The sequence below is a fragment of the Zea mays genome, chromosome 1, assembly GCF_902167145.1.
Source record: "Zea mays cultivar B73 chromosome 1, Zm-B73-REFERENCE-NAM-5.0, whole genome shotgun sequence".
NCBI classification, from domain to species: domain Eukaryota; kingdom Viridiplantae; phylum Streptophyta; class Magnoliopsida; order Poales; family Poaceae; genus Zea; species Zea mays.
The window spans coordinates 67,350,335-67,366,325 of record NC_050096.1 but is presented as its reverse complement, the minus strand read 5'-3'; the positions used below and the strand labels follow the sequence as shown (position 1 = coordinate 67,366,325).

General features: G+C 41.9%; 1 protein-coding gene across 1 annotated transcript; it reads right to left on the bottom strand.

Annotated features, from left to right (window-relative positions):
• Window positions 1-4,593: 4,593 nt before the first annotated feature.
• On the bottom strand, window positions 4,594-14,886 carry LOC103635888 (RNA helicase aquarius). The gene is made up of 14 exons (XM_008658271.2): window positions 14,120-14,886; window positions 13,932-14,024; window positions 12,835-12,897; window positions 12,440-12,526; window positions 12,201-12,353; window positions 11,963-12,120; window positions 10,956-11,190; window positions 10,739-10,849; window positions 8,691-9,749; window positions 8,333-8,596; window positions 7,824-8,009; window positions 6,167-7,318; window positions 5,736-6,086; window positions 4,594-5,650 (listed from the first exon to the last, which is right to left on the bottom strand). Exons 1-14 carry the CDS (start codon window positions 14,531-14,533, stop codon window positions 5,027-5,029), a joined length of 4,950 nt encoding a protein of 1,649 aa, XP_008656493.2. The 5' UTR covers window positions 14,534-14,886; the 3' UTR covers window positions 4,594-5,026.
• Between the last annotated feature and the right edge of the window lie 1,105 nt (window positions 14,887-15,991).

Genomic DNA, 15,991 nt, shown 5'->3' with positions numbered 1-15,991 from the left:
TCTTGCTAGTATTCTTGGAGAGCAACCGATCAAAAATAGGGTCAGCTTTGATCAGCCGACCATATGTGCTTTGCCCTTGCGTCTCTTTCCTTTTAAAAGCTTTGTGTGGAGGCTGACGCCTTTGGCCATAGGCGGACTGTCCGGCTGAGTTAGTCGGACCGTCTGTCTGAGCACCGGACCGTCCGCACGTAGGTGTCAGACCGTCCGTGATGCTCAGGTCAGGCTGCCGTGCTTGGCTCATTAATTGTGCCTGCCCTCCGGTGCCTCTAGACTTTTTAGCCTTCTTGTCCGGAGCCTTTCGAGCAATCTCCTTTTGTGATATATTTGACATGCGAGGATTGCCAATGATGATGTCTTTGCTTTTGCCTTTATCGGCCATTTTGGGCCGAACTGAGATCTTTTTGAATGTGATATCTATTGTATTAACGGGAAATGGTTGTGTGTCCACTTGCATATCCTGAAAAGCCAACCGGCCCTCATTTATGCCCGATTGTACCTGTCGACGAAAAACATTACAGACATTGGTGGCATGAGAAAAAGAATTATGCCACTTGCAATAAGCACGTCTCTTTAATTCATCTATAGGAGGGATAGTATGAGTTAATTTAATATTGTCATTTTTAAGTAGCTCGTCAAATATCTTATCGCATTTGGCAACATTAAAGGTAAATTTAATCTCTTCTTGTCGATTCTTTTGAATCGGCTGTAAGGAAGAACATGCCGAAGATTTAGCCTTTGTTGGCCAAATAAACTCAGTGGTATATACATCTGCGGATTCATCATCTGAATTATCACGCTCTATTAGATGTATAGTACGGGTGGCCGATTTTGATGTCTCTTTAAATCGGCTTTCACAGGCTAAGGCCCGCTGATGTAGCTGGGCTATCGAAAAGAACTGGGTCCCATCTAATTTGTCTCTTAAGTAGGATAGTAACTCATTAAAAGCTAGCCCTGCTAGCTATTAGTCTGCGACATGGATCCGAAAGCATCGGTTTCTAGTGTCCTGGAACCTCCGGATATAATCATTAACCGCTTCTTCGCGTCCTTGGTGGACTGAAGCTAAGTCAGCTAGCCCTAATCCATATTCCTCGGCAAAGAAATATTCATGAAATTTACTTTCTAACTCATTCTAGGAATTAATGGAATTAGGAGGCAGGGTGGCGTACCATGCAAAAGTGGTACCAGTAAGGGATAAAGAAAATAACCGAACACGAAATGCTTCTCCATCGACCAATTTGCCTAGGTGTGCTAGGAATTGGCCTATGTGTTCGTGTGTGCTTCTCCCATTCTCACCAGAAAACTTAGAAAATTCTGGTATTCATGCCCCATGTGGATATGGGACAATGTCAAACCGTTAATCATATGGCTTATGATATGATTGCCCCACTCTAGTTACACTAACTCCGAGCCTATCTTGGAATAGTTTAGGCATTTCTTCCCCAATTTTTTTTCCATTGCGCCCGATGGCAGACCACCGGACCCTAGGCTATGGGGTTCATTCGGGCAGGCATTGTTATGTCGACCTTCTTACCGTGACCGATCGATGATGTTGATCGGCCTATGATCGTATGGCGTGTTGTGGTTTAAATATGTAGGGGGCGGAATGTACTGCTGCTGTGGTGTGTAATAATTTGGTGCATAGTATGTGACAGTAGGTTCTGCGTATGTGTATCCGGTCTGTCTGGTGGTACATCCGAACTGGCCGATGGTGTTCGCTATTATTGGGGCGCCACACGGTAGCCCTGATGCAGTCCCGGACTGTCCGGCGGGGAAAGCCGGACGGTCTGCGCAAGGGTCGGACTGTTCGGGCAAAAGCTCGGACGGTCCGACCGTGTCCAGGGACGCCGATCTACCAAGCAGGGACGGCGGTAGTGGTACTTGCCCTGGATATGAGTTCATCGGCATACCGTATAATGGCTGGGGTTGCGAATCCCCATTTGTCGTCGATGTATTAGACATAGATATCCTGTTACTAGTTTCATATGATGGAAAACTAGGAGCAACTGACTTCTCCAACGTACGCGTTAATTTTCTAATTGATTCTTCTAAACCTCCAATCTGTTGTTTCATTTGATTTTGCTGATGATCTACAAATTGTTTAATAGATTGGATGTCATCAGGTTTACTTACGTTGGGGACTTGAAGCGAAGATAGAAGAGATGTGGCATTGGTCTCTCCATGTTTGACAACTTTCTGGTGGCGATCCACCGTGTATTGTGATAAGAATTTCTCCTTCGCTTGACGCATGTAGTCCTCGTATTGTTGTTGCTCATCGGTCGTCAGACTTTCAACAGCCAACTTCAGGATATTGTCCGAGGAGATATCGGTGTGATCTTTAGAACCGACCATTTGAGGGCCTGATTTTTAGTAGACCTAGACACCTTTCCCCAGCGGAGTCGCCAAAAAGTGTGTTGACATCTTTTCGGGCGCTAATCACTATAATGAGAACCGGGGGCAGTGCTCTCTGCACAGGCGCGGACGGTCCGCGGCTAAGGGATGGACGGTCCGCGACCTGGCGCAGGGCTCGGGTTCCCTGCCTGACGTGCCGGACGGTTCGCGCCCTGGGCCGGACGGTCCGCGCGTGCGCAGGGGCGGCGGAGTTCACCGGCGGCGCCTGGATCTCGCTCCCGGGAGGGACCCCGTCGGGGAGGAGAGATCCTAGGTGTTGTCTAGGCTCGGCAAGCCGTCCTAAACTCCTCTGATCGACGTAGAGTCGAGGAGAAGCGGAGAATTTGGGGATTGGAAGACTAAACTAGAACTAGACTAGAACTACTCCTAAATGCATAAGTAAAACGAGAAATAGACTTGATTTGATCGATTGTTGGGTGTTTTATCGGTCGTAGCCCTTCATCAATATAAGGGGGTGTCTGGATCTGCTACAAATTGCTTTCCGAGCTAATCCCGCGGTTTTAGGTAACAAATCCCGCGAGAAACTAAGAACCCTAACTGACTCTGCGCACACGTGGTCCGTCCACGCCACCACCGCGGACCGTCTGCGCTGTCGTTTTCTGCGCTCAACACTTTCTTTTTCATCAAATGCAGTTCTCTCTTCTTCCCATTTTCTGATCTGAACTCGGTGTATTTCCATTGATGATATTGAAAATGGGGACAACCTCGAGAAACAAAAAGAATGACTTTCACTTCTTCTGATCTCACCAATCAGAATAAGAACTAGGCATCATAGAGGCCAACTTTTGGAGAATCAACCGTTTGCAGGTAGCATTTCGAAATAGTTTTAGTCTTGTCTTTTAATTTATGAAAACTGGGTTGTAATATTTTGAATGAAACTTGATGCAAGATACACTTTGTTTCCAAACACCTCTATGTATTTAAAACTATGATATTCTAAAACTATAGAATTGTAAACTAAGGTTATGTCATAAAATTTGTATACTGTATATTTGAAATATTGTGGTTTTGAAAAAATGTGTTTCCAAACACCCCTACACGCTTGTATCTAATGGTTGTTTGAATAGTAGTCATTGCCATATTATTATTATATACCTATCAGAAAATCGGTTTTAGGTTTTTGAATTTAGATACAGTCGAATAGAATCTTCGTATTCAATTACGTAATATCGTATAGATCAATGGATGTCGGGTTGTTCGCTTCGAATTAAAGTTAGATGTTTAGACTATTGTATCTGTAATTCATAGAGACAAAAACATTGTAAAAGCAGTAGAAACTGGTACGAACTAAAATCAAGCGAACAGACTTAGATTTTAAGTATTTGAATTCAGATACAATCGCATTTCGTATTTAGATACGGACTATCTATATGGACCGATCGATATGGATAAATATCCATCCTATTTTATCCTATCTAAGATTTTCATTTTTTCAAGAAAAAATAATTTTTTTTGAAAAAATGAAAAATCCTTGGAAAAATGAGGTTGCTAAAAAAGCCCCTATAAGAAAAAATATTCGTCCCATTTTCATCCTGAACATTAGTACCATGTTCTTATTTAGACATTTTTATATTCATATACAAACTACAACAAATATGAAGAAGTATCTCAAGTTGCCAGACTCTATAGTCTATACTATCACCTCTTTTTCAAAATACGTGTACTGTGTACGTGCAGCACAGTTTAGAATGTGTTTGGTTTAAGGTTAAAATAAGATGAGACATGCTATCCCCTTGATTTTTTTTATTATGGCGTCATCAAAAACTACTCTGGTGTTCATCTTCTCTCGCGTGACTTTCATACACTATAAAAATTATAGTTGCCTCCTTCTATCTCTCCTTGTACGTCTAACCAAACACACACTTAGATCCACGACACGACATATAAATTACTTTCTTATAAATAAAGTAAAACCTCGAATTGTCAGGAGAAAATTTGCTATCCAGTTAGCTCAAACTTACGCCAACCTTTCTCTTGGTCACATTTGGCCTGATAGATCTACATTAGCTGCCATATGATAGCAGTTTTTTGTTTCCCATCCGCCTTCGCTGCGCGCTCAGAAGAATGAAAAACCTCTTGCCAGTGTCATACATTTATTTCTTACTCCCATTTGCTTCTCTTTTATAGGCTGGGTGAGTTGGTCTGTCAAATCAAAATTTTGAATGGCCGATAAGGCCTATCAAATCTGCAAAAATCTAATGCTTGTGCCAAAATTATAGTAGTCAGTCAAGTATACAAAAGCAACGTTCCAGCTGTGTTATGTTACGGAGACAACGATAGATGGAACGGGTGTTTCAGAAAAAACTACCCAAAAAATCCTCTACAGTTTACACGATTAAACACATGCGGAAACATGGATACCCTTGGCTGGAAGAGAAGGAACATTTTCCAGCATAGCCTGGCCAAGATGGTAGGGAAAACAGCCTTCACCACCATTAACCGCAGGAACATGGTCATCATATGTCGATCTTGATTCTGCCCACAAGGCTACACCTCTTGGGGAGCACGTATCAGTCTTCATCTGCGGTAACACAGGTGAATACATGATGTTCCAAATCAAGATATGCGGCTGACAGAACAAGTCTACCGCTATTTCAAAACTGGTTACACCACCACGTCACTCCTCATCCATCTTGTCCTTCGGATCAGAATTTTTCTCCTCCATCCTGTCCGGCGACATGGCATTTGCTTCCTCCATCTTGTCCGGCAATGTGGCATCTGCTTCTTCCATCTTGTCCGGCAATGTGGCATCTGCTTCTTCCATCTTGTCCGGCAATGTGGCATCTGCTTCTTCCATCTTGTCCGACGACGTGGCATCTGCTTCTTCCATCTTATCCGCCGACGTGGCATTTGCTTCCTCCATCTTGTCTGCCGACGTCGCATTTGCTTCCTCCATCATCTTGTCCGCCGACATCACATTTGCTTCCTCCAGCTTGCCATCTGCGCCACCTTGTGCTTCCCCTTTCCTATCCTCTGTAGCCATGTGACCCTTGCCACTCACTTCACCCTTGTCCCCTTCCTGTGTCATGTCATCCTTTGCCTCAACGCTGTCTTCCTCTATCCTATTACTGATCACTGTGTCAGTTGCACCACCATTTTCTTCCCGGGTCATGTCCTCGTTTCCATCATTCAGAGCCCTTCCAGCATTGCCATTTTCAGAAGGGATTGCATCAGCAATATTTTCTGGTGCTGCTTGAGGCAGTTCATTTGCCGGAGGAGCATAATACTGCATGTATTGCACCTGTTGGACAGAAAAATTGCAGTTTTGGCTTAGGATTTTTTTTTAATAACAACTATTTATTTCAGAGATATACTAGACAACATACTTGACGAAGATGTTCCAGCCTGAACTTTACTAGATGATTAATGTCTTCAATACCAGTAATGTAATGGATGTTTCCAGTTTCCTCCAAAGGTCGCTCGGTAAAAGGAGTGCACTCCTCAAGATTCAAGGCAAGCTTATCAGATCTTTGGAGGAGCAGCTGGAATGTTGGTTGCAATTCGTAACATTGTTCAAACAGTGAACGACGGCAGAACACGTACAAGCCCAGACGAGCACGGGACATAGCTACAATAAGTCTTCTGACATCACGAAGATGACCCACAAAACGGGTACGGACAAGAGAAAGTAAAATGAAATCATTTTGCTGGCCCTGGAACTTGTCCACAGTGGTAACCTAGATATGACATGGATGTCAGTACCCAAAAAAATAAAGCCAGCAAACTGTTAGCAAACACCATACTTATTGGAAATTACCTTGTTAGGGGGCTCAATATTCCATGGTTTGCATCTTTTGTTGATAACATCACGAATAAGAAGCTTCTGACCATTGTAGGTGGTCAATATTGAAATCTTATTGGCAGGGTAGCCAATCAGGCGCATATAGATATACACACTAACAATATACTCAGCCTCCCCTTCATTCTGGTAAAACCAAGGAGAAGGCGCTGACTCACCTTTTCCCTTATAATCAGGAACATCAACTAACTGATACTCAAAAGAGAATCCGGCGTTAGCTTTATGGAAGATTGCTTGCTCACGGACATAAGGCAGATCTCCCAGCTCCCTGTATCTCCAGTTATAAAGTTCAGCAATACTAGGTCTTGCACGACCCTGGGCATTGAGCTCAATATAAGGGACACCAAGTCGAACAAACCTTGTAAAGAGACTCTGGTCCATGTGGCTATACTTCTGAAAAGCCATGTTCTTAACAACAGGGGGTAACTGATGGTGGTCACCAATTAAAATGCAACGTTTAAGACGAGCATGGCCATCTTCCTGCCGCTGCAGCAGCATCGGTATAAAAGTTTCTATCTCCAATATTTGTGCACTTTCTTCCATCAGCAAATTGTCAAATTTGAAACCTAATTGAAGAAAGTCCCTCCTCTTCAATGCTGCATGAGTACAAGTCATAGCAACTATCTTGGCCTGTTTAGTCATTAGATAGTTTGCTCGCTCCACTGTTGACTTAAGTAGCTCAAAAGCCCTACACTCCTCCAACTCTTGGAATATTGTAGAAAGATGTTTGAAACAACCTTTCGCTGCATGCATATCCATCTCAAATGACTCGCCGGTAAAAATAGGCTGCGGAGTATCTGAAAAGAACTCTGAAAAGGGGAAGCGGTCTTTGACAAAAGAGGGTTTGTCTTGATTTTGAGCACAGGCAGCTAAGAATTGTTCCCAACGGGCATAAACATGTAATAGCCAAAAATATGCAGCAGTTTCACATGTGTAGCCCACATCTTCTGGAAGACGAAGAGATCTCGCCAATTTAGAAACTTCACCGAGCAGCTCTAGCCGCCGGACCAGCATAGCGTTGACACGACCTTGACGACTAAAATCAAGATCAGTGGCCAATTCTTGCTCACCCTGACCAAGGCGGAGAAGGTACCTAGCAGGCACATCCCTCTTGCAGAAAAAAGAAGTATCAGACGTCATGTAGCAAACTAACATGCAACAGATAGTCGTATTAAAATTTAAAAATGTTCTGCAATTATACGAAAAGCATTAGCGAACATATAGCACCCACCATGAAGTAAATACGATGACTCGTGCCACCAGTCAAAATACAAGGAAAACAAAAACATATATAAACTGTACTGTTTAGGCATGTTAAGCAACAATGTATGGAAGCATGAGGTTCAAACCCCTCACTCCCTCAGAACATGTACCTTTCAACCTTTGGATTCTATTAACAAAACAGATCAGAATCAACAAGGAGTAAAACATGCATGTTGCGATTATACATGGAATAGCAGGGAAATGTTCAACTAATTTTCAGTCAGGTGTGCACTAACAGTAACAAGTCACTCACAATAATGTACAGCACAGCATTGATACACCATATATCTTGAAAAGGTGCGGATGTAAGGTAAGAGGTAAGTTCAGATCATATATGGCACAAAAATGGTACCTGCATTATCTTCTCAAATAAATCATTCAAAGCCTGATTGGAGTGGGTTATAATCAGTGTTCTTTGTGAAGGACAGTTGTGATATAGAACATTTAATATCTGCACAGCAGTATCTGTTTTTCCCGTACCAGGAGGACCAACAACCATCGTCAACCCAGGTTGAATACCAGATATTATAGCACCGATCTACAAATAAATAATATTGTCACAGTCAGAATTTTAAGGTGAATAAGATCCACACTCATCATGAAAGCAAAGACACTAGCAGACCATACTAGACTTATTCTATTTACTTAAGAGAGCAAATATGTTATATACTCGAGTTCCAGTCAGATAACCATTGCATGTACACTTAGATAAAAATAATGATGCTTGACCAGAGATGATATCATATTTCTAAGTTGGAAGAAGCATCTAATATGCACAAGAAATGCTCTCGATGTGCCTCACATTCATTACCAGACATGCACCAATTGAAATATTGGATTGTCTGAAAATCTTAAGAGTACCTGAGTTGGTGTGAACCTCACTGAGTTCTGTTTAGGTTTATCTTGAGGATACGGCCCAGGATCAGCTGGAATGTAAGTTTCAACAATTAGTTTCTCTTTCTGAGGCTCCCCATCAGCCATATTATTTCTGCTCTTAACAGTCAAATTGGAGTTCATGTTGCCAGGTAAAGCATGACTGCTTTCCCTCATTTTCTTGGATAGCCTGATTTTAAAAGGGGGACTTGGATGCAGGTTTTTTGTACCATCAGAATTGATAAATGTAACCTGAAAAATTCAAACATTAGAAGCTTGGAGATTGAAGATGAAAATGAGAATAGATACACTCCAAAAAAGCAAAAAAAAAAGTCAAAATATATACCTGGTAATCTGGAAAACTTTGCTGAACATGGTTGGCATCAAGAAAAGTGTCCTTGAAATCTATAACTTCCAGAAGATCAGGCATATTCATCCACTGTGCGGCCGAAGGATTTCCATAACCCAAGAATATGTTATGCAACCATTCTGGAACTACACATGTTTCATTCATTAGATCACGTATAGATTCCAGGATTGCTTTGAAATTATTCTCCTTGGGTTTCCTTCTCATTAGAATATTAAATGTTCCATACACATTTTCTGTGCCCTTCTCTGCTGTCTCGGTAACATCAATGTGGTACTGCGCTGTATCTAAGGCAACTCGGACAGTACGAATTTCACCTTTGGGTGGTTTCCACTCTTCTCGTTTTATCCTTCCTGTGAAATCATTCATGAGTGCTCCTTCCTCATCACGAATTTCAATAACCTCACATCCACGTACATATTGCAATCCTAACCTTTCTGGCACAGTTGATTTTTCAGCCTCTTCAGGGCTAAGAGGTTCAAATGAAGGGCGGATTGACAGCAAAAATAGAACATCATGCTCCTTCAGAGCATCCCATTCAGATTTTATCTGATACCTGTAGCTTGATATGCTGAAAGTAACATCAGCAGTTACAGCAGAAGGCTTAACTTCTCCAATGTTTGGCTGCTTCACTTCTGTAATCTTAAATCCCTTGATCGGAACAGCCATTCTTGACCATCCACGGAAGGCTGTCTCTCCCTCATTATTGATATAAGCATGTAGATGAGGAACAGCTTCCTGAATGTCTTCACGAATTTCATAGGTTGATTCAAGACGAAACAGATTGAAATTTCTTAACAAATAATCATGAAGCGTCAGGAATTGGAGATTGAGTTTTGGGAGGGCAAGACAGCCTTCTCCAGAGTAATTAATGCTAGGAACAAGGCTTTCATCCCACATGATCTGCTCATTTGGATACAAAGGAAGTGCATTTACTGCATCTTTTTGGGATTGCCGCTTCTCAAAAAAAGCAACTAGGACTTCAATAAGAAAATCGCGTCTTTCACTGCATGGATCTTTCTCTGAGATTAACTTAAGCTGCTTAAAAAGAACATATTAGCACCTCAAAAGCATCTGTTCAGTGACGCATGTAAAATAAATCACTAATAAGCAATTCGGAAATACTAAACTACAAACCATGATAATTTTTAAGCCAACTTCAGTATGGAACTAATTTGCTATTTGGGTGAAAATACAAAATAAATTCTGAGCAATCATTGCCATCAGAGATAACTTATCTGACCATTGACTGGTAGCTGACAGTTAAATATTTGCTCACCATTGATGTCATTTAATCACTCATAACAATACACAGTACATGCTACGAAATAAGAAAATGAGAAGTATTTGTTTGGTGGATTAACATACGACCATGTGGAAAATGTAGTTGCTGCTTATTTTGAGACAGTGTGTACTGCTTTTGAACATATAATTTCTTGAAAATCGTTTCTTGCTCCATACATTTAAAGACCTAAGAAAGTCAGTGCATGTCAGATCTCAGTGCTGTTTGTAAGGCGTATAGCATGTGCAGATCCTAATGTCCAGTGATTCCCAAATGCAACCACAGGAGGCAAATTCATTTGAAGCCTGCAGCTAAGACCACCGAGGTAAAGGGGACTCGATGTAAGTCTCACCTCATCAAATTTCAGCCTCATTCACAAGGGGGACAAGATGTAGAAGCTAGAAAACTTAACCTAAGAGGATATATACAGCCTATCAAATGCTATTGTACACCCAACCTAAAAAACATACAATACGTGTGGAAATTTCCAATAAATTACTATCAGATCAGTCATTGAATGGTCAATTATCCAAATGACCAAATGTATGTATGCGGTTTTCATGCTATATTATTAATTCAGGTCTGGATACTGGAAAACCATCAAACTTTGAACAATAGACTACCAATGAGAAGCAAAAAAGCATATCCAGCTGACACATATCAAGGGAATACCATTAACAAACAACAAAAGAGTCTGACATGATTTGTAGACAACAAGCACAAACTAAAATGTGAAAAATCGCACCTTGTTACAAACCAGATCTTGCAGCTCCACATCTGACAAGACAAGCAACTTTTTTGTTAAGTCAGCTCGCTTATGGAGTGAACCAATACTGGACAAGGCAAAATCTCGCAGCTGCAATAATTAAAACAAAAATAATAAGCCTTCCATGTTAATACTATTGTACGAGAAATTGAATGCAAAATGGAAATCAAATTAGACAAGACAACAAGGTGGACACCTTAGGCACTTGTTTAAATGCTAGCAACTGAAAAGCTTGGAAACGGGAATAATGCGCCTGCAGGACATCATCATCACCGAGCTGTGTCCCAGAGTGATCATTAATCTCAAAACCTTCATAAAACTGCAGCAAGTCGACCAACTGTGCAAAAAGCCGTCCCTTTTCATGAGTGTAGAGTGCACTTAAGTGGCACTTGGCAACAACAGCAACATCAGCAACCAGGGGCCTCAAAAATCTGCAGATTATAACCAGCATAAGTAGGCAAAGATAAGGCATAAACAAATGCAAGCTAAGGTTTGTTAGCAATGCCACTTGTAAACGATATTTAACTGAATCAAGATATTCCTTTGCTTAGGAATATAGCTGTGGTTTCTTGCATAGAGTAAATAAATCTAGTTAAAAATACAGTGAAAAAATGTTCTGTGGCCATGATACGAACTTATAGAAACAACCAGATCACAGAATTGACATGATACAGACTTATAGAGACAACCAGATCACAGAATTGATGTCCCGTTACGAAAATGAGAGATTCTGAGAGTAGAAAGTAAACACCCTTGAATGGAGTGAAATACACTGGTTTATGGTTTCATGATTTGAAGTGCTCAGGGTGGACAGAGCCAGGTACTAATAATTTGTTTCTATGATTATTTGATGTGCAAGAACATTGAGAACTGCATGGTAAAAAAGGCAATTGCTCTGGGTATAAATTATATCCCAGGTTTTCCGGGCAAAAAAAACTGTCCCAGATTTCCATTTGAATCCATGAATGAACTGGAGAATTATAAGAATTCAAGTCCCTAAAGCCTATATATATGGATAATGGATGTGTGTTTATATCATGACGAACTCCTACTTGTGCTGACGACATATTTGCAAAAATAGCAGAGTAGGATGTTAACTTCTCAGGTTCTTGGATCTAAGTGGAGTATGCCTGTAAAATTGGATGACTTATTAAGTAAATCTACTCTCTTATACAGGTGCATACAAGATTAGTAATTAAATACCGTCTAGTAGGAAGCTGGCTTAACATGTCAATCAAAAATTCCATAAATCTCTCACAATATAGAACGCAAGAATCGTCAATTTGCCCACTGAAAGACTCATTCAATACAGATTCTTCAGCACCATCTTGATTGGATAGTATGACCTTTGAATTGAGAATCTACGAAAAAGATTCACAGGAGTTAAGCAAGATTCATATCTAGCAACAACTGAGTAAGAAGAATAGTTTCAGAGGTGCACCTCCACGAATTCTTCAATTAAATTCCTAAGGAACTTATTCTCGAGCATTTCAGAAGGGTTGATAGGTTGGTCAGCCTTTTTCGCTTCCTTTGCCTCTCTTCTTCTGATTTTGGTCCACTTCTTAATCAATTCAGGGTTTAGGCAGAGTTCCATCTGTACTTGTTTGAAACAAACACAAGAACCCAAAAGTTAGCACATAAAAAAAAGAAACTATTCCTAGTGAAAAAACCTAAAATTACCTGAAGTCGTCCAAACGAAAGGGTATTCCACAGCTTTAGGCTTACTAACTGAAGTATTGTTTCCCGGACAAGCTCGTCCTCCAAACTCTGCAGTGAAGCATAAAATACATGTCAGTGTATGATCCCAATGTGGATACACGGGAGTAAGTCTTGCATAACTAAATCTGAAGTTATTAGGGCAACCTGACAATTGCACATAAGCTTGAAAATTATAAAACAAATATCGGTGCACATATCAATTCAATAAAAAAACATATATCTCTGTTTAACCTCAAAATTAAGTATGTAGTGGTTGTCTTGTTGAGCAGAAGTTGTTAAACAAAGTATATTGAGAAAATAAAGCATCAGCATGTGATGCAAACACTACCCCCCCCCAAGGAAAATATAGCAAGTACCTGAAATGAATTTATCATAAACAGGAGGTAATTTGTTTTCTCTGCCATATTAAGAGCCCTTTCCTGCATGATAGCATAAGAAGAAAATTTCAGAACAAACATCGTAATATCAAAATATTTTCATAAGTAAACCATCCAGAAGCCACAGATACCATACTGACATAAGCAGATAAGTTTTGAGCTGGAGATGAACAAACAAATAACTACTTGTTGGAAAACCTAACCGTAACCAGGGTTGGGAGATGTATTTATATTAGTAGTAGTTGGGCCTAGGCCCGTTACATTAAGCAATACACAGTAACTCTAACAACTTGTATATGAATTATGAAAACAGCTGGTATGCACAACAAAAATCAAAAAAGAACGTAAGCAACAAAGAACCAATATCCCCTGTCCCCTGATGCCTCTCAACTCTATGACCCAGCCAGTAGAAAATACTCCCTCCGTTCTTTTTTATTTGTCGTGTTTCAGTTCAAAAATGAACTAGCGGGTGACAAGTATTCTAGAACGGAGGTAGTAACAACCTAGGCACATAGACTACTTGAGATTGAGAAGAATTGCACCACAGCATCTGAGAAAGAAATGATGTGCACAAGCTCTTCAACTGGAGTTCAAAACAACTGCACAATTAAGTGGGGAAACCATCTGCTGTGCAACAGGATCAATTTAAAACGCCAAACTTAAGCTTTGGTGATCAAATCTGATGTTCTTAATTCACCACCAACTAATATTGACTTCTCACTACCTCTTACGTTTTGTCTAAAATGAAATACATACAGCTGACGATGCCGGTTCTCCCCCCCCCCCCTGTCACAATAGGAATAGATAGGTGGTGTACTCGTGTCACCTCTTCTCTCTTGTACTCTAATGGGCATTTGTCTTGAATGCTTTTGGACTCATGTTCCTTAATAGTCAAAAAAAAGGTGCCCCCCCCCAGTTTTTATCAAAAAGAAAAAGAAATGCATACAATTGGCAACACCCAGATTTATCCATGCTCTACAAAAATTATTTAAAGCAGACGTGTAAATGAACTCCGAAATCAAATGTGTCACAAATTAGATTTCACATGAAACAAATTTGAATGGCAAAGCACAAACCTCTTCCTTGAGCTTGAGAACCCGCCACAGGAACCCCTTGAATGCATCCTTCCGGTCATGGAAACATGTCCAAGCCGCCACATTCTCCCGAAACTGCACAAGGCCCAAACCATGTCAGAAACCCTAGAAATTGCCCGAGCTAGCAGCAGCCAGCAAGCGCTCCAATCCAATTCAGGGCAAAGGCTGACCTTCTCGTTGACCATGAGGATGATGGACATTACGTGCTCGAAGGAAGCGTCAACCGGGTCGAAGTGCGGCCACAGGTAGTTCTCAAGGTACTGGCTGACCTCGAGGATCATAACACGCTGCAGCGGCACAGTTTTCCGGCCCCTCCCCTCGACGCGGAGCTCAGTGCCATAGATCTTCCTGACAAGGTCCGCGTCGAAGGCCGCCGCAGCGGCGGCCGTGCCCCAATGCTCGGTGGCGACGCGGGTGAGGCGGTCCCGCTGGATGTCGAGGAGCGTGATGGAGCCGCCGCCGGTGGATGCGGGAACTTTGTCGGGCGCCGCAGCCGTAGCGGGGGCGGCGTCCGCGGGTAGTGGGTACTCGGCCGCTCGGGGGTGCCGGAACTCGAAGACGCCGGTGCCAAAGACCTTCGGCATGGCGGGGCTGCGGCTCGACGAGGTTTAGGGTTTGGGCGAAGTTCGTGGGGGTTTAAGGTTCGGGTGGTGGGTGGGACAGTGGGAGCGGGAGTAGGACGGGGAGGGGAGCGGAGCGGAGGCAGCGGCGGCGGCGAGAGGGAGATGGGATTTGCAAGAGGACAGTGGATTTAGCCGGCAGACACCATTTTTTCGGCTCAAGCTGCAGGAGTCCGCTACAGCCAGTCCTGTATCGTTTAGCTCAAACGCATGGACCACCCCTGTCGAAGATCATTCGACTTCGAGGATAGTCGGTTCTCGCTCGGTATGCACATCTTGCTTCCTATCATACGAAAATTTGAACAATTCCATCCCCCACCGGTTGTTAGTGGATTTGAGGTTAAAAAATAATGATGATGGGCGCTAAGCACAAATTTTCAATTGAACATGGTTACAAAGAATGTCTGATATTATAAAAAAGTAGGGACAAAAAACGATCGAAAATAGATATTTATTCGGATATCAAATTTTTGTTTGTTTTTAAAAATAAATAGAATATGGAATCTGCTATAAAAAATTATATTTTTGTTTTTAACATTTAGCTTATAAAGATAAAACTTAAATTTATCACTAATTAAGTGCTCGTGTGTTGCAACGGCATACAAAAATATCAGTGTACAATGATTACATAAAACAAATAACACATAATATTATCAATCTCAATCTTATGAATAATTAAACTAATACAAAAATCAATTTACAATACAATATGAAAACCACAAAAACGAAGTCTAAGAAGTGAGTATAATGCCCATGCGTGTTGCAACTACACACCAATTATGTTTAATGGTACATTGTAACGTCTATACGACACACAAGTGAAAGCAAAATGTGCACATAGACCATTTCTATAATGTTTTGGTGATTAAATGTCCAACACATATTGATTCATATGTGCTAAATGAGTGAGAAGTGCAAATCAAAGGTCAATGTATGTCTCCAGACTTAGTGAATTATTTTTAAGTACTAACATGTTTGTCCAAGTGCTAGAAACAGTGCAAAGAAAAGAGAAACGAATTTGGAAAAGGATTGGTTGTGAGCGGCCAACATCAGCTCGGGCCTGGCACACCGGACTGTCCGGTGGTGCACCGGACAGTGTCCGGTGCGCCAGGCTGACCGACGGTAAACCGGCTGCTCTCGGAAAAACGACAGAGGCTTGCGGCTAAAATTCACCGGACTGTCCGGTGAGCCAACTGCGCCAGCGTCCAACGGTCGTCTGCGCGATCAACGCGCGACACGTGGCCAGCTCCAACGGTCGGCTGGGTACACCGGACTGTCCGGTGTGCACCGGACTGTCCGGTGCGCCAACCAGTCCCGAGGAGCAACGGTCGGCTGCGCCCGATATGGAAGGAGATCGTGCACCGGACATGAACAGTGGTTGTCCGGTGGTGCACCGGACTGTCCGGTGCACCACTCGACAAA

Excerpts from the sequence above, each read along its gene's own strand:
- LOC103635888 (XM_008658271.2), bottom strand. The coding sequence starts at position 14,533 with ATGCCGAAGGTCTTTGGCACCGGCGTCTTCGAGTTCCGGCACCCCCGA. Across the intron at positions 12,898-13,931 it reads TTCTCAAGCTCAAGGAAGAG|GAAAGGGCTCTTAATATGGC; the intron begins GTTTGTGCTTTG and ends GCTATCATGCAG. Across the intron at positions 12,121-12,200 it reads TAATTGAAGAATTCGTGGAG|ATTCTCAATTCAAAGGTCAT; the intron begins GTGCACCTCTGA and ends TCTTTTTCGTAG.